Source organism: Primulina huaijiensis, chromosome 18 (assembly GCF_012295235.1).
Source record: "Primulina huaijiensis isolate GDHJ02 chromosome 18, ASM1229523v2, whole genome shotgun sequence".
Taxonomy (NCBI): Eukaryota; Viridiplantae; Streptophyta; class Magnoliopsida; order Lamiales; family Gesneriaceae; genus Primulina; species Primulina huaijiensis.
In genome coordinates, this window is record NC_133323.1 from 432022 (window position 1) to 455771 (window position 23750).

The window sequence follows — 23750 nt, forward strand, 5'->3', positions numbered from 1 at the left end:
AGCTCGGAAGTCAGCCAGGGCCGGTCGGCCCAATATCCCATTGTATGAAGAAGAGGCATCCACCACAGTAAAACACGTCATTTTGGTGATGCGGTCTGGTCCCGTTTCCAAAGATAAGGGAAGCAAGATTTGTCCAGTGGTTTGGACCGCATGTCTCGTGAAGCCAAATAAAGGCGTAGAGATAGGGTCAAACTCGAAGCCTTCTACCTTCATTTGGTCAAGGGTTCTTTTGAAAAGAATATTAACTAAGCTCCCGGTGTCGACAAAGATTCTTGTCACGTCATAGTTGGCGACAGTGATAGTTACTAACAAGGCATCGTTATAGGGTGCCACAATACCTTTCAGGTCCTCCGGTCTGAAGCTGATAATTGGGTCGGAGTTGGGAGCGAGGTTTAACTCAAGGCTTTCCAATCTCCTACCATTGGCTTTCCGAGCTCTGCCTGAATCTCCGTCGGTTGCGCCGTTGGATATCATGTGTGTTATACCTCGGGTCGGGTCATTAGCTATCTATTCGACCTGAGGTCCCTGCTGTCGTTGGGGGTCTGCTCGGCCCCCCTGGTTGGGCCGGTTCTCTCTGGGTGGTGGTCTCTGATTCACCCAATGGGGTCCCCGACTTCTCCTGTTAACTTGATATTGTCCTTTCGGCCGGGTTAGGAGATCCTTTATGTGAGGGTATCTTTGCATGATCCTTTGCACCTCTTCCCCTAGTTTCTGGCAGTCATTTGTAACGTGGCCAATGTTCCTGATGGAACTCGCAGAACTTATCCGAGGGAGGTAAATGTCGCCTCTTTTCGTCTTTTTTTGGGTGTTCTAATTTCCTCCTTTCTTCACAGATTGCCATGGTCCTTTCCAAGCTCATGGCCAACGGGGCATAAGGGAAGGGTCCCGGACCTCGACCTCATTCCTCTGCTCTTTCTGCAGGCCTCTTCCAGCTTGGATCTACCTTCTCCTTTCCTTTATCTTTATCTCCTGGCTTGACATCCGTACGCCTCTGGCTCTGTGCATCCTCCAGGTTCACATATTTCTCGGCTTGGCTCAGGAGCTCATCATAGGTACGACTAGGTTTTTTCACCAAGGAATTGAAAAAATGTCCCTCCTGGACACCCTGCGTGAAGGCATTTACCAAGGTTTCGGTGGCCGGGACTTCCAAGGCTGCGCTGTTGAACCGTCTGATGAAATCCCTTAGTGACTCCGCGTCACTTTGCTTTACATTAGACAAGCCCATGGAGGTTTTCAAGTATCTTTTGCTTGTGGCATATTGGTTCATGAAGACGATGCTGAATTCTCGGAAGCTAGTAATGGAATGTGGTGGAAGCAGATCAAACCACCTCTGAGTCGGTCCTACTTGGGTGGTAAGGAAGACTCGGCATTTCACCCCGTCTGAGTATCTGTGGAGCAGGGCGGGGTTATTGAACCTCTCCAAGTGTTCTTCGGGGTCGGTACTCCCATCGTAATCCCTGACAGTCGGCTGACGAAAGTTGAGTGGGAGGTCCTCGTTCAGTATTTCGGGAGAAAGTGGGCTCTCCCTGTCCAGTGGAGGAGGTTGGCCTCCCACTTGTCTGCCCAACCTTCTAGATGTTCAGGAGGAGGAGGTGGTGGTGGTTGTGGTGGTGGTGGTGTTGGAGCTCGATTTCGACGGAGGGCCTCATCCACAGATCTGTTAATCAACTAGGCCAGTTGATCTAGACTAAGATCAGCCACTCCTCTCCCTTGACCATCTCTAGTGCCTGTTCTTCTTCTTCTTTGTCCCCACATGTCTACGTCTTTGCTCAGTATTTCCCACAGACAGCGCCAATTGATGTTGCTGAAATCCGGGATGGTAGCTGGGAGGTCGGATCTTCACTTGGGGAGCTTGGATCAAACCTTCGAAATCTGGAAGCACAAACAAGAACGTTAGAAAGGGGCCGGAAGGTTGTTCAGGTGTAGCCCTTCCGACGCTCAAGTCAGAGAACAGAAAACTGAGAGAGTAATGTATGTGCTGAGAGAGCGTGAATATATGAATGAATAAACAATGAATGAAACCTGGTATTTATATGAGAAAAATAGAGTCCTGATTTGGTCTATTTATATCCTCAGAATCTTGTACAAAATTAGGTTAAATCTTAATGGGCTTTACCTTTTAAGGCTTTATTTCTGTGGGCTACATGTTAATGTCTGAATGGGAGTTCTCCTAGGCAAGAGCCCGTCTGTAGTCTGGATCCGGTGGGAGCTCGGCCGAGACATTTCCAATCAATACGATACCATAATCTGGGAGGACGGCACGGGAGGACGGCACGGGAGGTTGGCATTGGAGGTCGGCCACCACTTCCTGTGTCACGACTATGGGCGTCTAGGAGGTCGGCCGAGATGACCTCCCGGATGCCCTTCTACCCACATCGTGCGTGAGAGGACACAGGACCTTCTGAATACTGGGCCCCTGCCTTTCTGGGCAACCGAGAGTGGGCCGGACCCATCTCCGGTCCGGGGGTATCACGTTTAAATTTGAAGGTTAGTGTTATAGTTGAATCCCAGAAAAATTAAAAAAAAAATGATGTTCCTGCAGTTCAAGAAGTTTAGCCATTATTTAGTACATTCTGATTTGAAATTTTTAATCCGTTGTTGTATTCACTATTGAGTTGTAAAAAAACTTGGATTTGGTATAAAATAGGCTGGTTTTCATGAATTTATGTACTCGAGAGGGTTAAACATTTTCGAAAGTTTAACCATGACTTTAGAGAATGTTTCTGATGACGCGTCCTGGGTTTGTGGAGTGACCATTCCAATTTAATTATGGAACAGTGTAAGATGGGCATGCGGATATCATAATTAATCTTACATACAGTATATGTCCACATGGAAATCTGATAGACTGCAATTTCTTCATGCACAAGAGTCAATGTTTTTCTCTGATGGGCAGATAATGTCCCCATAACTGCATGAAGGAGTTTAACTTGCAGCTGCAGGAGTGGCTGTGGCTCCGAGTTACTCTTCTGTGTCATTACATAGTGGCTCCTAGTTAAGTAATGCCATGGAGGTTGTGATGCTTGATATTAAAATCTATCTCTTGGCACAATGCTAATTTTTTCATTTGCGCTCTTACTTCAGAAAAGAGGGAGACGTAAGGAAGAAGAATTCATGAAAAGATTGCAACAAAGGACGGAAGAGGAGAAAAAATTGCGGATAGGCATTGCTCGGGGTCTTCCCTGGACCACAGATGAACCAGAGGTTTTTTAAACTGAGTTGAGAGTTTCCTTTTTCCTTTTATTCGGTCTGCCTATCAATCATTTAATGACTCCCATAAGTATTTTTCCCTTAATTATCTTGTTATATGGAGTGATCCCACAGCTGTTTGTCCCTGTATCTTGGTTGCATATGAATTTACTTCAGAAATAGTGGATTACATTTATTTGGTTTAATGTTTTTTCAGTGTTTGGTAAAGCCTCCGGTTAAAGAAAACACGAGGCCCATTGATGTGGTGAATTTGATCAACAGGTAAAGCATTTTCCCACTTCCCTGCTGAAAATTTTTGTCAGAAACAGATGACATNGGAATTTGATCAACAGGTAAAGCTTTTTCCCACTTCCCTGCTGAAAATTTTTGTCAGAAACAGATGACATGACACATTTCCATCTGCTTCAGCATGAATATTGGGGAGTTTGTTATTTCACACTCGTAAGCTTGCCGCTTTTCAATCTGTTGATAATTTTGTCTAAACATTTTATTTCTTCTATCAAGGTTGCCCGGAAAATGAGTTTTATTGAACAATATCGGTTGGAAAGGCAGAGAGAGCAAAAGGTAAATTATACATGTAGCAAACAAAGAACACGAGACAAAATGTATTTGAGTCCTGCAATAATTTTTGTTATGCGTATTGGCTTTTCTCAGCTGGTAGAAGAAGAAATCAGAAGACCAAGGAAAGAGATCATTCCAAAAGCTCAACCCATGCCATTTTTTGACAGACCTTTTGTGCCGAGAAGGTAATAAAATTTCATTTACACCTGCATCAAAAGTAAGATGTCTACTATTATTAAAGTAATATCATGCCATAAGTGGATCGTCTGTTGATCTTTTCAAATCCACAAAACACCTGACTATTTAGAGAGAACCGAAGTTCCATGTACCTCAACACAAGAAGATCAAGTGTTGTATGTCTTGCATCGATAACTGCAGTGGGTACGGTGAATAAATGGTGGAAGTTTTGTTTGTTTTCGATCTATCTTTTGTTAATTAACGGGGTTCTATTATTATTTTTAGTTTTTTTTTAAATGATTATTTAATAAAAATATTTTTAAAAAAATCAACAAATTTAATATAATTTTGATTAATTTTTTATCAAATCAAAATAAAAATTATCAAATTTTGTTTTTTAACTCATCAATAATTGTTTTAATCATTTCAGTTTGATTTAGTCAATTGTTTGTTGTAACTTTTATCATTGTGGTACACATCGAACAATTAGATGAACCTAATATCTGTCAAACTATGCTAAAAAAACATGTTTGTTTGATATAAATAATATGTTTACTTTAGTATTTTTCAAAACTGATGCAAACAAATTTACAGACATAATTGTAAATTAAATAAATAATTTACTTTTAACATTACGTAAATTTGTCAAAGACGTATATATATAAATAAATTACTACAATTACATCAACTGATATTTTTGGGACAAGAAGAAAAAATAATATAAATATGAGAATCATAATAAATGAAAACAAAATGCGGAGGGACCTTCTACGATGTCGTATTAAGACTACCATTCCGTGTTATGTTTCCTCTTCTGATCTCTCCGACCAAATCATAGAGCTCGTTTCGCCGATCGCCGCCGCGACATGACGGCCCGCCACCTTCTAAACCTCACCCGTCGCTCTCGAAGGCCAATCCATTCGTACACCTCCCTCCACAGCCTCTCCACTGCCACTGCCCCCTCCCTCCCTTCCCCTCCGCCGCCAACCCCTATGATCTACGACCGATTAGCTGAATCCGTAAAGCATAAGCTCGAAAAGCTCGAACACCCAGATAATCGCTTCCTCCGATACAACTCGCCCCACCCAACCCCAGATTCTCATACCGAAATCCTTTCAGCTCCTCTGACCCGAGTCACGACACTCCCCAACGGCCTCCGCATTGCCACCGAGTCTTCGCTCTCTTCTAAAACCGCCACTGTTGGGGTTTTCATCGACGCAGGATCCAGGTTTGAGAGTGAAGAATCAAATGGCACGGCCCACTTTTTGGAGCACATGATATTTAAAGGGACGAAGAGGAGGACTGCGAGGGAATTGGAAGAGGAAATCGAAAATATTGGAGGACATTTGAATGCGTACACTTCGAGAGAGCAGACTACTTATTACGCTAAAGTGATGGATAAAGACGTGCCGCGTGCAATGGATATTTTATCTGATATTTTGCAGAATTCTAAGTTTGATGAGCAGAGGATTAATCGTGAGCGAGATGTTATTCTCCGAGAGATGGAGGAGGTACGAATCAATCCATTGGATAGTGTTTCTTTGATGTTCGTTTTTTTCTTGGACTTCTAACATTGATTTAGGTAATATATTGTTGCTTGATCATTGATTTAGGTGAAAAAGGTCGTTGCAATAATTTAAGATTCTTTTCTCCTTTGGGGGTTGTATCCCTTTGGTTGAATTTTGCTCCTGGGGAACAAAGATACTGCCTTTATGGCTGAATTTGTGTGTTCGGTGGTAAAGAGTGTTCTTTCTTTGTTTACTGATATTTCGTGTTAGGGAAGAAAGAAGATGTCCTACTTTTTACTCGAGTTTTAATATTTGGCTACTGATCGTAGTAGTACAATCTTCATCTGGAGATACGTACTTGGTGGATAGATGTGTTTCACTCGTCGGATTATTTGGCTAGCAAAATGTATAATGGGTTTTCTTTGGTTTGAGATTCGAATTGAGATTGAGAAGGTGGAAACTATAGTCCTATAGGTGAAATTAATAAAGTTGTATAGCATAACTATTATACTTTGTGACTACCATAATACCATTATTTTTAATCATTCCTCTGTCAAACCAAAAGGTGCTTTGCATCCATCATATGCCATTTCTGGACAAAATATGGTGGTAGATGATCATTATTCCACTAAGTACTATCATCCCCATTCTTTACTTGGTAGTCATGCAAACAGTTGTTTGGCCTCCTGCAAATTTTCAAATTGTTCTTTCTGGTTTCATTGTTAATTTATTGGATAAGCTTTTGTTACTGTTGACCCTTTGAACGCTAATATTTGACCATGCTAGCGGTGATTTAATTTGACGCATATAGTTCTGAATACATGTTTTTGTGACATTTTGATGACCCCAAACTTTCAATTTCTAAAAGAAAATTGCAGGCTGATATGCATCTTGGTGGGCAACTTTTTTAGAATTTACTTTGCACTCTCAACCAGATTGTTAAAACTTATAATACAACAAACTTCTGTGGCTTCTACGCTCATAATGTTAGGTTATTCTCTTTCTCACTTTTGTATGTTATTTAACTATCATAGGTTGAAGGACAAACTGAAGAAGTTATATTTGATCACCTTCATGCCACTGCTTTCCAGTACACGCCTTTGGGTCGAACAATACTTGGACCTGCTGAAAATATCAAGACAATTAAAGAAGAAGATCTACGGAATTATATAACATCTCACTACACTGCTCCAAGATTGGTACTTAGAACCATGATTAGGCTTTTTTCTGTTGGGCTCCACCAATCTGTGGCATGGTAGCCTTGGATAATATTGTCTGGTTCTGGACATCTCTTAATATTTTATTTTGGGCTTGTATAGGTGATTGCTGCTGCAGGTGCTGTTAAACATGAAGATATTGTTGAGCAAGTGAACAAATTATTTACGAAGTTGTCAACAGACCCAACAACTGCTTCTGAATTAGTTGCTAAAGAACCTGCAATATTCACTGGCTCAGAGGTATCCATGTATCGTTTGAATGCTTGATGATCACAAGTAGTAATATTGTTTGAAGAGAGCAATATACAGCAATCTCAGTCATATGACTTATATTTGGATATATAGATCAGGATGATTGATGATGACATTCCTCTAGCCCAATTTGCGGTTGCTTTTGAGGGGGCCTCTTGGACAGATCCAGACTCAATTGCTTTAATGGTCTTGCAGTCGATGTTGGGTTATTGGAATAAAAACGCTGGTGGCGGGAAGCATATGGGGTCTGTACTCACTAACCTCGTTATAATTGCTTATCTGATTTCATGGTTAAAAGTATTTATGATTTTTACTGGTAGTCAAATTCATTAATTGGGTTTTATTTCTTAGCTCTGAGCTTGCTCAGAGGGTAGGTATCAATGAAATAGCGGAGAGCATGATGGCTTTCAATACCAACTACAAAGACACTGGTTTATTTGGTGTTCATGCTGTTGCCAAGGTGGGTTTTCTGAGTTGGATAAAGAGGAGGCAGTGGAGCTTTTATTCTGTTAAGTGCATTAAGCCCAGCAAGGATTCATAAAATGGATTTGTTTTTTGCTCATTATTTTTTCCCAAGATGCCTAGTTACTTACTATTGTTAATGTCAGTTACTTGATTATGCTGCATTTTTTTCAATGCATTGTTAGCTAATATATTGGTTCAAATTATAACTCCCTTCACTTGGTTTCTTGCCTCCAAGCCTTAGACACAGTGATACACCCACGCTTCCACATTTTTAAAAATTATATTGAATTTTGGAGTGGAACTGTTTATTCTGGAATCAGTTGAACATTATTTACTTATTCTGATTTGTATTATTTCTTGCAGCCTGATTGCTTGGATGATTTGGCCTATGCAATTATGTATGAGATAACCAAGCTATGTTATCGAGTATCGGAAGCTGATGTGATTCGTGCTCGTAACCAGGTTGTTTTTTCAAATCATGGTGTTAACTTGTTATACCTTTTATAATGAGTTTCTATACCGCCACTACCATCTGGTTTTACTGCAAACTTATTTTGGTAAAGTATGTTTGGGTCCTTGAGGTAGAATAATGGATTTTATCATACTCGTTTTGGTAACTATATTCAGGTCCTTGAGGTTGAATAATGAAGTTTTTATCCATGCGTAGTTTAACTCATATTGTTGGTCTCCTGTAGTTGAAATCTTCTCTGCTGCTTCACATTGATGGAACCAGTCCTGTTGCTGAAGATATTGGACGTCAGGTATAATTTGGTAACTGAGAATCAAATATTTTAGTGAGATAGAGACTATCCAAACTGACGGATGCGTGATATGGTTCTTTATAGTTTTGGGGTTCACTTTTCGGTCAAACACAGCTTCAACTCTTCTTTTAAGATGGATACTTTTTATGTAACCTTTGTGGTTTGGGCTAGGGATTACCATATTGGGTAGCTCGATAAATTAGCAGTGCAGTGCTATAAGCTCTAGTTTTTTGTTGCATGGTATACCGTGTACTTGGCATCAGTCATGTATGACACCAACTTTTAACTTCAATAACTTGGTGGTCATGGAGTGGTAATCTTTGCTTCTCAAGTGGAAGTGTCAATTTAATGTTAGGTATTATATCCTTTTGTATGACCTTATCTTTGCCAGCAAGTATTTAAAGTTTGCATGATTTTCTGAACACTGATTTGAAAAAACTAGTGTAACAATAGCCGTCAGGTACTATTAGTTGTATGCCTTCCAAAAGTCAGATGTAGCAAATTCTAGATTCAGACACGAGACTATAGTAGTACTCATTGTTATCAAATGATGGAATATTAAGTCATTAATAATTTGTAGAAGGGAGATTTCAGGTTTTTTACCATATTGGCTGCCTCAGTGAAATGCCAATAAGAATTTAACAGATCAATTTATCTAGTTTTGGTTCTTGATCAACATGGCCTGTGCTTTTTGTTTTTTTTCCCTCCTAAGATCTATGTGTTGGTCATTTACTTGGGATTTGGTTCAACTGTAAATTGTAATTATGATGGTTCATTTTAATCCTCTTCTATAAATGAATGAATTTTAACGTATTCCTGTGAAATAGTAATGCAATCTATTTTTGTATTAGTTATTATTATTTTTTAAAAAAAAAGGAATTTATTTTCTTCCTTATTGCAGCTGCTTACATACGGTAGAAGGCTCCCGTCTGCTGAACTGTTTACCCGGATAGATTCTGTAGATGCTAGCACTGTCAAACGTGTTGCTAACCGATTTATATTTGATAGAGTGAGATCGATTTTGAGATCAGAAGTTCAAGAAAATTATTTGGCTCTCCATTAGATTTAAATTAGATTAATTCCCGGCTTTCTGTGCAGGACGTCACAATTACTGCCATGGGGCCTATCCAAGGGCTGCCCGACTACAACTGGTTCAGACGAAGGACCTACTGGCTTCGTTATTAGGTTCCTTTTCTGTTCAAAATGGCGTTGTCACTTTCTCCTTTTCTGCCCGACTACAACTGGTTCGGGCGCAGGACCTACTGGGATTGTGCTGCTTTTGATGTTGCAATCAAGCTCCTTAGCCCACAAAGCAGAATTGGGGCTCTATTTATTTTGATTTTACCCATCAGTTTTGAGGAATATGAATTATAATATTCCATCTGTAATCATTGACATGGCTCTTATTGACAATCAGTTCTATTTTTTCTTGGTGTGAATTGATATCGGCATTGTAACGTAAACTCTAAAAGAATGATATTGAGTACATATAATTCGGTATTCTGGTTAACCAACTTTACCAAGGAGTGGTGGTGTATTTGATACTCTTTTCAGAACGAATAAAGATAACCGGTGCAGCCATCAACGATAAAAACTAACAAAAACCAAGCGTATAACATAAACAAAGGACTTGTTTATTATTGTAATTGTAACACGTAAAAGAGTAGGAGCAGAACCATTGTGACACGCAACCCCATTACAACCTACAACATTAAATGTTACAAACTAGCCAGCGGAATGCATCAACTGGAACTTTTAGTATTATTATTCAAGAAAAACGTATAAAATGGCACTAACGCACATTAGTTATACTGATTCTCGTGCATAATTTAGACATAATAGGCATTTGTGCATTGGCGTAAAGATTGAGATATACTGATTCTTCACTTCCAATCAAGCATATCAAGAAGCCGTAATACTCGATCCTCGGAGTCTGCGGCATCGAAGAAATCCAATTCAATACCAAAAACATCGATAATCCCTTCATCACCATGGTCCATGAAAACCAAGGAGATTCAGGCCCTTATAACAGATACAAAAGGGTTTGCTGGTGAAAAATCAAGATAATCAAATGCCAAGGCACGATGTGCTGTGAGATGATATAATCAAAGATCGAATTGTTGATTACACAAGCAACTTTCTTGGGAACCCTTCGACCCACGAGTACAGAAACACTAACAGTCTGATCAAAAGGAATGTCGAATCTTTGTAGCACAGAAATGTCATCTTGTATTCTGGACCCTCCAAGTGAAATCTGAGCATGTCGCAAATTCCAGGGGGCAGAGTCCCCATTCCCTTTTGTGGAAGTTTAAAAAATTTTGTTCTTGGGCATCGTGTGTTTAGAAACATTCATAGGGCGTTTAGAATTATACTTTTGCGTTCTCAACGCTAGACTCTAAACTATTCCGGTGTTTAGGCGGATATAGCCCTTCTTGTAATTTTCTACGAACGGATCTTCAACTTTTATCGTCTAATTAGGTCCACGATCGAAGACTGCTTTCCTCGTTTGGTTTGCACTATAAAATTCAAACGATTTGTGCGTTGAGACTGTAACCTCCTAATTTCCAAAATCCGGAAACGAAGCGGCGCGGAGGTGGAAGAAACTTGTGGCCAAATTTTTCCCCTCAATTTTTAAGAGATGGCCGAGAGTTCCATCATTCAAAAATCATGGTTTTTGGCTAATTCATTCTTAATCAAATATTATGGATTCTTAATCCATAATTAAGCAAATCTAATTTGCTTTTTGCAAAAATTTTCTTCCAAATTTCAATGAAGTTGGCCGTGAGATTACCTTACAATTGGGAAGGAATTCTTGTGAATTTTTATGGGAAAATCTCTCTTGAATTATCCATCTTATGGTTTATTTATAGAATGAGACTCCTAATCTAATTAGTAGTCTCTCTCTCACAAAAACTCTATATTTTTATTATAATTAAATTCTCATATAATTAATATATAATATATTTATTAATCTTTAATAATACATGATATAATAATATCATATACACATATTTTATATCACCATATAAAATATATACAGGTATATGTATATTAAATTAAATAATCATTATTTAATTTATTAACTAACTCCTTGGTTAATTTAATTCTAGACTCCTCTAGAATATTTATGAGAATTTGTGCATGTTAGTAGTCACCACTACTAGCACAATCATTTAATTAATAAATTCCAAATTCACTAAACAAAAAATGATTTCGAACTCATTATAACCTCGATTGACGATCCGAGAGCGTCGATGTATCAAGGATATAAATCTTATTCATATAATGAAAATTGAAAATTTCTAAGATCAAAATTTTCACTTACCATATTAGGCAGCTGTCAGTTTTAGTGAACTCTTTCACAAAACAGGCAGTTCCACTCTCCTTCCTTATTTAGCAATCATGCTAACTTCCATTTCTTCCATCCTATGGAATCAGCTCATAAACTCCTTTATAAGCTTCCTGTTTGATCTCCATCAAACTATAGTCGTCAAATTCCAACTCTTTGACATTTGACTATCTCAACGGGAACACAGAATCCGATACTTGTGTCACCCTCAATGGTTCAGGGATACAGCTAGCCGTGGGTTCACATCTTTATGTGATTCAAAATAATATATATTCTTATTCGGGTTTACCCTAGTTAATCCCATTCTTTTCATCAACTCCTTGATCAAGAAGGTCAGAACTCATTTCTTATTGCACCCATCGGATCATGGTAAGAGCGNTAGAACTCATTTATGATTGCACCCATCGGATCATGGTAAGAGCGTCTAGTAGCATCGCCCCATGATCCCCTAGGTATCATTGATAGTGCCTGCAAGAATCTTTAGTCATGGTTAGCGTACAGTACGGTCCCTTCACCACATATATCCCGATTGAATCTGCAACCATTGGTATATCGAGAGTTGCATATGAATTCGATAACGATGCGATTTATCTTTGAATACTAATAGTGGCATGGTATGTGCAACTAGGAAAACACATTTCCCTAAAGCATATTTCTTGCTCTGGCCAGAGACTCCTTGCACTATTAACTCATCAGATCACATAGGATATCTCCACCCATAGGCGAACGGTGAATCCCCGACTACAATGCATTTGCTCATACGTATTTAGAAACTACACCCAACCTCGCCACCTGATGACCCTCGATGGAGTCGGTAAACGGATCAAAGTGCATGCTAGTATGTATAGCCCCTACATTGTCCCGGGTCAAAGGACTAATGGTGTACAACCATAACTGCGGACTATTCCACTCGATAAGTGAGAACCACTTGGACAGTCCGTGGGAGGGTTGTTCAGTGCATCATCACATGATCACCCAACTGTGTGAATGGACATCTCCATGTCCTTGCCAATGAAACATGACGTTTACATCAAATATGCTAGTCTCAAGCTCGAGCGACCTTTATCCTTGTTTTAGGCGGCTGAATCGACTAGGAATCTCTTTAGAATATACAATACACTTCCTAATGAGTTTCACGATCTTACGTTGCGACGCAGACCTCGTGGTACCTATTGTATATTCAAGGGCTTTATCTATGCAGCTTGCATAGGTATACAGATAAAGTATAATGCCATAATCGAATGAAATCGTAAAATATTATTAAAATAAAGATTGTTTTACATCAGAGTCAATAAAACCCCGAGCCACAAGTTGGTTTGCTGGGAACCTATTCTAACAATCTCCAGAAGAAAAAAGATTACTTCTCATCCAAAAATTTCTATTCTACAATTTTGTCATTAAAAGATTGTAGAACATCTGATTCACAACAATTCTTGGAAAAGTGAAAATTTAAGGAAAGTTAGGCGTAAAATGCTGTTGTTACATGAAATCGAACACTAAAATCCTTGATAATTGTTTCTGATGAACAAGGCCAAACAAAGATTACAATTTTTGATATCTCATAATGTATAAAAAACGTCATTTAAATCCCATATACAATCACTTAACATGTCTTACCATCCCCCCTAATGGTGTAGATTTCATCAGCATATATAGGTTCCAACATAGTAATTCTAGAATAGTTCCTGCTGCTCGACACCGAGCTCTATTAAACTACATATCAACCACCAAAATAATGGCGTTGTTTTAGATTGATATACAACAAGAATTGCAAGAACAGATGTACTTTGGAAAGCAATGGACACATCCAAAATTTCAGATCATGCGCAGATAACAAAAGACTAATCGATTCAAATATATTCTTCTTTAGTAAGCCAATGAATTTAAGAATTTAACTGTCACAGAATTATGAATCAGGCAAAACACAAAAAAAGCATCAATTTTAAATAACTAAAAAGAAAGAAAACAAGTTCTCAATTAAAAAGAACTATATTTCAAACATCATCCTCCAGACGACAAAAGAACGACACTCGTACTAAAAGATGAAATCAACACTAAAATAACTTCATCAACCACGCTGTGAGAAAAAAATGAAGTTATTATGCACATAACAGATTTACGAAGAGGAACTGATTACTCAAGATCGTCAAAGTGGAATACAAATATTTTTGGCATAAAAAATAATACTTTTCATAGGTGACCAAAATGGAAGAGTTGTCTCATAAAATTGAGCTATGAGATCGTCTCACAAGAGTTTTTGTGTTTTTTTCTCATTTTACATAGACTCATATAGTGAAAATAAAACATGTATTATACATATTAATATCAATCTGAAAAAAAAAAGAACGATTAGATTTTTTCTACCATATGAAATATTGGATGTTGTTTTGTTTTATTTTTCCTTCTCATTTTTGTTTAGATTTATTTCAATGCATATAATATATATTTATTCTCTTGTTGCATGACCTGATTTATAGAACACTAGTGCTAAATAAACGATATTTGATGAGTTTAGTGGCTTATGGAAATTAAAAAAGACCAAAATCCAAAAAAATACAAGTTATTGGATAAAAAAAAATTAACAAGTTACATGATTAAAACACAAAACATTAATTGCTAAATGCATTAATTTCAATATATTTTTTTAATGACACGAGAACTCACAGTCATTAGCATTTGATGCATTCCTCGAACTAACACAATAGCTTGCAAAATCTTGTGCAACAGGGTCACCCGAAAAAAGGTGTTAGTAAGAAGAATCAATCATCTGACAATTGATCAACGATCACTGACTCCACCAACTCAGACGCTCTCTTGAGATGTCAAATTCGTTTAACTGCATGGATGATAGATTTCGTTTCAAATTCATTGAATCACTAAAGACATTCATTTCAAATTCGTTGAATTGCTTAGATGATCGATTACTTGAAAAAATTTGAAGTGAATTTTAAATAGACAAAAACTTTTGTGAGACGGTCTCACGGGTCGTATTTGTGAGACTGATATCTTATTTGGGTCATCCATGAAAAAGTATTACTTTTTATGCTAAGGTTATTACTTTTTAATGTGAATATGAGTAGAGTTGACCCGTTTCACAGATTAAGATCCGTGAGACGGTCTCAATGAGACCCACTCTTTTAAATAAAATACCTGGATCAAATTCATCCAACTAACCCCAACGTTTGGATTTGGGTTGGTTATATGGTTGTGTGGGCTTTGGATTGAAGTTCGGCTTCGGACTAGTAATGACCTTATCGAGATGGGGTTTAATGTATTAATGGGCTCACCTTGTCTTCTGTTAAAAGATTGTGCCCATCGTAATTTTCCCACCAATAAAGAGAGCGAGATTTTGAAGCAAACCGGCGTTTGGTCTTGGCGTGCGAGAGGTCCTTGGATAAATTATCTGTCTTCTTTCCCTTCTGAAAATACAGATTTTGATTTATAACACAGTAGGCCGACACACAGAGCAGATACTCGAATAATTAGTGAAGAAATAACCGGATGCGGAATCAGATGACAGCGGACAATTGCCCTAGGGTTTCACCCTCTGAATCTGATTCATCTTCAACCAAGCAAAGGTGCGTTTATGAATTTGATAGAGGTCGATTATTCTGAACCGGAGAAAGGATTGTCAATTTTACTGTCATTTGTGGGTCCGAAGCATTCTGTTGAATGGATCATAAAAATAGGAGAAAGCAGAATGACAACTACTATGATGTTACCCAGTTGTATAAGTGTTTTTTTTCCTTTGGTTTTTGAAAAAGTTCGATGCCAGCACATCATATTTGGGTCAGGATCAGCAGCAAAATATTTTGAAGCATTGAAGAGAATTAAATAGTAGTCCCTGATAGAGCGGACTCCGTTTTTAATTGGATTTTGATTTTTGTTTGGACTTGTATTTTTATCCCAATGAGCCGCCTTTTTACCATTGTTTACTCTTTCAATCCTTGAGCCCTTCAGCAATAACCGATCAAACAAGGATTGCTGGGCTTTAACGTCATATACTTTAATTGCAGAAAAAGAAGAAAGTGGGATCAGCCAGATGAGACGCTGGTTTCTGATGGAGTATTGTCAAATATTGGAACTTTGGTCAGGATAGCTTTGCCCACTGTCTCTCCCTTATCTGGTGCTGTCGTGGCTACCCCATTTTCCCCTTCTGGTGCCAACCCATCACAAGTAGTTCAGGTGCCTTTGCAGCAACATGCTGCGACCATCGTCCAAAATCTTGTTCAAGTAAGCCCTTTTTATATCTGGCTCTTCAATCTTTATTTTTATATAAAACTTAATTAATGTCCTCGTATTAGCGATGCATGCCATACTTTCTGGAGTACAAAAGTTTTGCGATGCATGCCATACTTTCTGGAGTACAAAAGTTTCAGCACAAGCTACCCGTTTTTTACACTGCTAGTTCTCTTTTCCATCCAGTGTCTTTGTTCAGTCAAAATTGATTTTGAATAGCCAAACTCCTCTAACATGGTTTTGCGTTTTGTCTTATCTCTTCCTTTTTACTTGATTATGATTCAATTGTAGTATTTTATTATGTTGTTTGAGCAATGCCTTGCTAGAATCTTCAGAGGTTCATTATTTCAGCGCATTTTAATTTCATGTGGTTTTTCACTTATAGTCTAGAATCCAAGATGAATTAATATCAAAAGAAATTATCATAAATGATGCCGATTCTGCTGTTCGTTACAAGCTCACGAAGCGTCAAACACAAGAAGAGGTAAATCTTAGTCTTTTGTTGCCACCACCACTTGGGTGGAGTGGCATAAACCTTTTCCATTTGAGTAAGAGGCATAAGTTCAAACCATGTAAAAACAAGAAAATCACCCACCCCTACCCCACCTCAATGTTGTAATAAAAAAAAACCTTAGTCTTTAGTTTATGTAACCTAAGAGCTTCTAGCAATACCAACATATGTTATTCCAATTTTAGGTGCATGTTTTTTGGTATTTGCTCTTGCTGGGAACTATTATGTTACTCAATACTTGCAGATTCAGAAGTGCACAAGTGCGGTGGTGATTACCAGGTGAGTAGTGTTGGCAATGGCCTTATCATCGGTTTCGTTTCTCACTCACCTGTATGGTTTATTTCTGGAATGAAATTTACAGGGGCAAATATCGACCTCCTAATGCACCCCCTGATGGTGAAAGACCTCTATATCTTCATATATCTGCTGCGGCACATGTTAGTGTATTCTTTTTATTTTGGTTGTATGTATCGAAAAATATTACAATTTTACTAGATGTGGGGTTTGATTCAGAGAAAGATTTCACTCTTTTGAAACACTTATTTATCAATTTGGTCACAGTTTTTGGCTAGCTGGTATTTCGTATAGGACTTGGGAAAAATAGACTTTTCTAGTTTAGTGCTTATAGTAATTTTTATCCATGCTTATGACACATAGTGACCGCAGAGGGGAAAAACTATATTTCTCCAATTGCAGCATTATATCATTCTACATCCCGCTATTTATTTGTTGGGTCTAGGTTTCAATTTTTTTAGGTTTCCTTCCTGAACCATAATTATATATGAAAACTAGAATGATATGTTTTCATTTGAATGGACTTGGTTCCTGATAAGATGAATAACAACTGTCTAGAGGAGGGCTGAGTGAAAACTAGAATGATATATTTTCATTTGAATGGACTTGGTTCCTGATAAGATGAATAACAACTGTCTAGAGGAGGGCTGAGTAAACTAAAATGAATTTTCTAAAGCTAACGTGTCTTAATTTTTGCATTGCTAAAGATTATTTGTTTTCCCGGATCTCATTGGCTCCTTGGTAAATTTGGGTTAGTTTATTCCTGACTTCCACTGCAAGAGTTCAGATGACCTTATCCAAGGTCTTGAATAGAATGACTTTGGCCACATTGTCTGTATTGACTTTCTTTTTGTCCTTTCTGATATACATTCTACATGAGGCTTCTCAACGAAATCTAGGACGCGTCCGCATCACTTTATATGGGTCATCTGCAATCACAAACCACATATCATCTTCTTTTGCAGTCAGCTGTGCCTCCATAAGATTTCTATAATTGTCATAATTTTCTTTCGAAAACATGAAGAATTCTGCCAATTGTCATGTTCTTTATTCTACTCAATATTTAGATTGAATGCTCTTAATTTCCTAAAAAAACCAATCTGATATCAATGTTTGTCCCGGTTAAGATGAAATATGAATAACACTAAGGGGTTGAATAGATTGTGATGGATTTTTAAAAGTTAACTTAAAAACTTGGCCGTCTCATGTAGCTGGCTAAGACTTTGTTGTTTATTGGTAAAAAGATATTATTTAAACAATAAATAATAGTGCACAAGACTTGAACAAGAATTTGGCAGAATGAGCAAATAAGCATTAACATCATCAAACATAAATGTGAAGTGCAACAACAACAATAACAACTGGTTCTTTCGTATCATTTACAGTCAATTCAAACACTCAGTATCTCAATCCTGTATTGAATGAATCACTCCATAGAGTACAACTCAAATATAACAGGGAGTGAATTTTCTGTGTTCATAAGGATGATTTATTCTGTAGTCTCGAGTGAGCTAGGCTCTCAGGAATACAAAATATGTGAATACTCAATGAGTTCTTGAGTTCTTTGAGCTGATTGCCTCATGAATTCCTTTTTCTTGATTCTCAATTCTAGTCTTATGCCTTCTGTTCCTCGTAAATAAGAGTGAGCATCCAATTGTAACAGTATAATTTTGGCATATCCATCTTAGTCAAGAATCTGGTTATTAAATCTTATGCCTAATTTTAAAAATAAGAACATTGAGTCAGTATTTGGTACTGTTGCTTGGATGAATCATTCAGTCTGTTGGGTTAAGCGCGCATGAGTGAGTAGTACTGATATGAGTGACCTCCTTGGAAGTTCTCATGCGTCAAGCTGCTGACGTTGTGTCGTTTGATCTGGTTGGCTAAGTGGGTAAAAGAGTAACACTAGATGTTAACGGGTAATACGGTAAGAAAAGGGTAATATTGATCTCTAAGGGATATGAGACAACACCAGCAGACATACACGCACTTCCCCGGACTCATGGGTCTAACAGCCCAACCCATTAGCACCCAAGTAGGTGCACTCTGCGCTGCCACAAGTATAAGAAAATAAAGTTGCGTCTTAGCTAACAACTATAACTCTTGGCCTAGTGATAAGCGCTTGATCCTAACACGGTCTTTGATACGTGCATATTTGATATTCTTGTTAAATGATACCGATAAATGGTAAATATGCTACCTATGGCATGGAGTTTTCATCTCGACTGAAAATATTGTCTCGACTGATATTCTCTTACTTGTAATGTATCTTGGTTGATTTTCTCTTTGCCATAACATCCTTGCCAGTGCCTGAACTGGTTTACTTTGGCGTATTATTTAGTTAGTTTGCAATGAACTTTAATAATTCCATTGAGACTGGATTTCTGGTTTTGTTCCTTGGAATGTTCTTTTGTCGTGGATTCAGTTGGAAACAACTGCAGAACAAATCAAAGCAGTTGATCTTGGAGCTGCTATGGTAGAAGAAATGCTGAAACAGGGATTAGTTAACAATGGAGTCAAGGTAATGGTGACTTCTGAGAGATGTATACGCAGTTGTTTTCTTACAAACCTAATGGTCTCTTTGCTTAGGTTGACTGCACATTAACTACCTGTGTCTTTTTGGGCTTTGAGACAGACCCATCATTGAACGTCGCGTCTCGCATCCGTGGCCCAAATGTCAGTTTTTCCTCCCACATTAATCCTCTTTCCCCTTCTTTATTTGCACTCATTTGATTTCTTTTGTTATTGTTTAGCAAACATTTCTTTCTTTTCCTTTTACCTTTTGTTGATTGGGGTTGGCTCTTGGTGTTGGTTTTTATTGAAAATGGAGAATGTGGATGGAGTAATGTGCCGAGGAACTGAAATATCACTTGCAGCTATCTATTAGTCATTTTACATTATTTCAATCAAAGTTGTTTAACAAGTTTCTCTCTGTGCCTGTCTATGTTTTGTCTTTCACACTGTTTATGCATATAATAGGCTCGTGCTTATTAATGGTCACCTAGTGTTGTTTTAATACATTAATGTAATTCCATACACGTTTAATTTTTTTTATTGTTCTGCACACCCGTTTCGAATAATTTTTTAGATATGCATGATGCTGCTTAGTCCTTAATTGTTTAAATTTGTTTCATCATATCAAAGATGAGAAATACTAATGTTTGAGGCCTTCTCTGACTTCTCCACACAATCTGGAGGGATTCTTTTTGTGTTGCCGCTGGTTGGGTTTTGTCAATGCAGGACCAGTACGTAAACCACATTATGAATGAAACAGGAGCAATAGTAATACTAAGAGGACATGGTTCTGGAAGTTCTAACAACGAGCCAACTGAAGGTTGTTATTGTCATGTACTTTGTTGGCTTTTTGTATTATTGCTCACCATTAATTACAAGCATTTTTCTGTATTTACCCTGCTTGCAGATTCCCAGCAACCATTGCATTTGTTGTTGTCGAGCAATGATCCAAAAAGTCTTGAGCATGCGAAGCTTTTGGCAGAAAATCTTTTGGACACAATTAGTGGTGAATGTGGTGCCTCTAGGTAATTAGTTTTCATTGATATACACGAAAGACAAATTGATGACTATGCTAATTACCAGGGGCGTAGCCAAGATTTTATGTTCGGATGAACTAAACTAGATATAAATCATAAACTTTTATGGAAAAAATCATTATTAAATTAACGCATTGAGATACATAGTAAATTGAGATACATAATAAATCTAAGATATTATAATGGGTAATATCTCAACCAAATTCATAAAACAATAATTCAAAAAATAGGAAGTACTACAATATAATTCAATAAAATAACTGTAGTTTTATAAAATTTTACTCCTGAGACTTTTATTTAATTCATGTAATGTGTCCGCATTACATTTATGATATATGTATATAAATTGTCACTTTTAAAATGAATTTCTAACGATTCTGTAAGTTGGTAAATTATTTAAGCCAAATTATTGTTCATGAAAATATCGGATCCAGAGCTAAATATAATTCATAAAAAAGATTTGGTCGAATTATCACTATATATGAATATATAAATAAAGCCAACAATCTTGTGTATATCCTATAATAAGAAAAAAATTAATTTAGTCAGTCCTATATATAAACTTAATAACATATAAATTATTGATACCAAAACATAAATATATAAATTATTAAGTCCAAAACCTACAAATTATTGAGCCGAAAACATAAATATATAAATCATTAAGCTCAAAACCTATATACTTAGGCCAATAATGTGTTGGCTAGACTGGGGATACACAGTGCGCGAGCCCCTGCTAAACACAAAGAAAGCAAAAACTTGTGTGAGACGGTCTCACATGAGACCCACTCCACAAAGAATAGTGTGTAGATTTCATTGGTTCCACATGCTTGTGTGACCAATTTAGAGTTCTACGTGGATACAAATTTAATACAATTTATTATATTTTGAATGAGTAGAATGTTTACCCTATGTCATTTAAAGATAAGGCTTTTCTAGTTTGACCATCCAACTCTAGTCTGGAATTTTTTTCTGATTTGAGATCTTCTTTATTTCTGTAAGGATTTATTATCCATGTTAAGACGAGTGGATTTATTTATCATATAACAACAGCCGTATTCACTTTGTGAATCACTTGATAAACATTTTTTGCAGAAGATCGGATAAGTTTATCTGTAGTTGCTGGAAAAAGATCATCCTATATCCCGTCTCTTTTGCATGATATGTTGGATTTTGTAACTGTAAGCTATTCTCTATTTTATAGAGAATAACCTATTGCCTTCTCTTGATGTATGGTCTACAGGCCTTCACATTGTAATTTATATGGTGCAGTTCCACCTCCATCTCATTTGGGGGCTGGACTGCAGAACCTCGTGAATTCTCCAAATCCCAATGATGTAACCTCCTCCAGTTCAGCTGCTTTTGCTGGTGTGAATAATTTTGTCTCCAAATGTTCCATATCTCAATCTATCGGGGAGTCAAATCGTGCTGTTGCATACTATCCTCATACCTCATCAATCAGTGGAACGACGAGCTATATTGGTTACGGAGGGATATATCCACAAGCCACGCCTTTGCAACAAGTTGCCTTAGCCCTTAGACAATCAACTTCTCCAGTCACTGCTACTGTTTCTCCCATGACAACAGCAGTAAGCGTAAAGCCACTGACAGAGGAATCACCTTCTCTGAAGGATAAATGGCCCAAAAAGCGCAAGTTTCAGGAGTTGCCTGCAGCTGCAAAAGGACCAGTGAAAGCCATTCAGGTATTAATATTTGCTTCTGTTTAGGTCGGGAGAATGAAGGGACCATGGAATTTTTAAAAAAGCCAATAGGTGACTATACAATATCATCCATCATTATCTGTAATTTTCTTGAGTCCATCAAGTCTGCAAGTCATCGACCAGAAAAACACTTCTAGTGAAGGGGATGTCGAATGAACACTTATGGTTAGTTCTTTCCAAGCGCTGTCTTGGATTAGAAAAACAATTGAGATGGACTCAATTAGGGTTTCAGACATAGTTGTCGAATGAATAATGATTCCTTTTGTGCGCTTTGTTGTGTCAGTTACAAAATTATAAAATGTTCACAACTGTATAGTTTGTACCTATTTATTATCTCCATGTATAATTTGTCCAAGCTATTCATCTTGAGAATGTGATCAATCCTTTATATTATATTTCTGTGGTTATCTTTGTTAAAGGAGTTGCCTCAAAACATTTCTACCCTAACATTTTTTACTGCTTATTCCAGGTATTTTCTCCCATCTCTATGAAGCTAACAGCTCGATACTGGATCTCTGTGTCGGATATTATATGTTTCACAGGTTTTTTGACATGAAAATGGCCTGAGATAACTATTGCTGTTTTTACCTGAAGCTGGTTCCAGATATTGTTCTCTTGGGTTCTTGACTGTTAATCGTGTATCTATGTTATATGCACACACCAATTTCAAACTATTGTTTCCCACTGCTCGTTGTAGATTGAAAAAATCATGTCTTTTAAGTCTGTCTAAGCACATGTGCCATACTTGATACCCACCCCGACATGTAAATATGTTTCGCTATAGGCTCCTCTTTTGGAAAAAAAGTTTGTGAGTTCGAGCTCTTGATCTAGACTTGTATGATTCTCTATGTATTGTTTGTTGCATTAACTATGAGACATATATTCTGCTAACTTCTAGAGATTTGGTTCATGTTTCCCAGAAGAATTTACAGGGATCAGAATTTCCAATGCCACGTGAACTAACATCACATGTAGGTGCAAGAGACGTTTCAACTGTTATAGCTCCCAAGAAATCTCACCAGCCGTCATTTGGTGGGATGCCCCCACCCCCTCCTCCGCCAAAGTTTAACTCGTCACTGAAACTGCATGCAAACAACACCATGCATAAATCAAAATCAGAAATTGTCCCCGGTAAATTCCACTTCCCAATTCTTATTTCCATTTCTTCAACTTTAGGATGAACACTTGTTTTTGCTACATTCATGTATCTTTCCTTTGTTGCTACTTTGATCATTATGAAAAAGTTCTTTCTTGCTGAATATTTTTAGATACTTTAATTAATATAATGGAATATGGAGATGACGATGAAGACTACGACGACGACGATGTTGAGGTGGAGATGTTTAAAAAGCAATCAGGGGCAGTTCCGAAACCTTTCTGGGCAGTTTGATTTTAGAGATTTTGATTCCTCCAATGGCCTTTACTTAGCCTGTGTGAATCTTTGGTTTCTTTCACAGAAATATGATCTTATTCAAGGCCATAAATTGTGTGGGGTTGTAGATTAGTTGTAAAATGTATTGGTCATTGGGAAGAACAATCGTAGTTGCATGACATTACTAGTTACAAATCCGATTTTATCCCTATTTAAATGATTTTTTGGGTTTCCGTTCCAGTTAATTATCTTGGATTCGAAAGAACTATGTTTCCCCAGTAATGTCCTCGTGATGTTTGTCAACGAGAAACCTAACCTGATAGAAAAATGATGCATTTATTGAATTATAGAGTCAAGCTCCGAGAAAAAAAAAAGCTGGCATCGTTTTTGTTTTGAATCATTGTTATTTTTTTGAAAAAACAAATAGCCGAAGGATCTCTTGGGGTAAGATCCCAAGACCCATGTAGTATTGGGTTCGATTCCCACTTATCTGAATAATAGTAAGATTAGATTGAAAATTCTCCCACCCAAAAAAAAAAAAAAAAAAAAAAAAAAAAAAAAA

At 37.4% G+C, this 23750-nt stretch overlaps 2 protein-coding genes and 1 pseudogene across 5 annotated transcripts; all 3 read left to right on the plus strand.

Annotated features, from left to right (window-relative positions):
- The window catches only part of LOC140964567 (microtubule-destabilizing protein 60-like), a 48056-nt pseudogene extending 43650 nt beyond the window's left edge, over positions 1–4406 (plus strand).
- Positions 4407–4688: 282 nt separating this feature from the next.
- LOC140964734 (probable mitochondrial-processing peptidase subunit beta, mitochondrial) lies at positions 4689–9379 on the plus strand. Its single transcript, XM_073424638.1, has 9 exons — positions 4689–5459; positions 6491–6655; positions 6776–6913; positions 7019–7170; positions 7277–7385; positions 7754–7852; positions 8086–8151; positions 9053–9160; positions 9250–9379. The coding sequence occupies exons 1-9, from the start codon at positions 4815–4817 to the stop codon at positions 9334–9336; spliced, it is 1569 nt and encodes a 522-aa protein (XP_073280739.1). The 5' UTR covers positions 4689–4814; the 3' UTR covers positions 9337–9379.
- Positions 9380–14822: 5443 nt separating this feature from the next.
- Positions 14823–23428, plus strand: LOC140964523 (protein RIK-like). Of its 4 annotated transcripts, none has more exons than XR_012172906.1 (12): positions 14823–15078; positions 15517–15733; positions 16125–16223; positions 16495–16529; positions 16612–16687; positions 18970–19065; positions 19134–19220; positions 19785–19878; positions 19966–20083; positions 21339–21798; positions 22792–22947; positions 23085–23428. XR_012172906.1 is itself a non-coding variant. In XM_073424378.1 (12 exons), the coding sequence occupies exons 1-12, from the start codon at positions 15002–15004 to the stop codon at positions 23204–23206; spliced, it is 1692 nt and encodes a 563-aa protein (XP_073280479.1). In that variant the 5' UTR covers positions 14823–15001; the 3' UTR covers positions 23207–23428. The 4 variants fall into 4 exon arrangements, 3 of the variants coding, with proteins under 3 accessions (XP_073280479.1, XP_073280481.1, XP_073280480.1); XM_073424378.1 differs by having other exon boundaries at positions 22737–22947; XM_073424380.1 differs by having other exon boundaries at positions 16130–16223; positions 22737–22947.
- Positions 23429–23750: the final 322 nt, after the last annotated feature.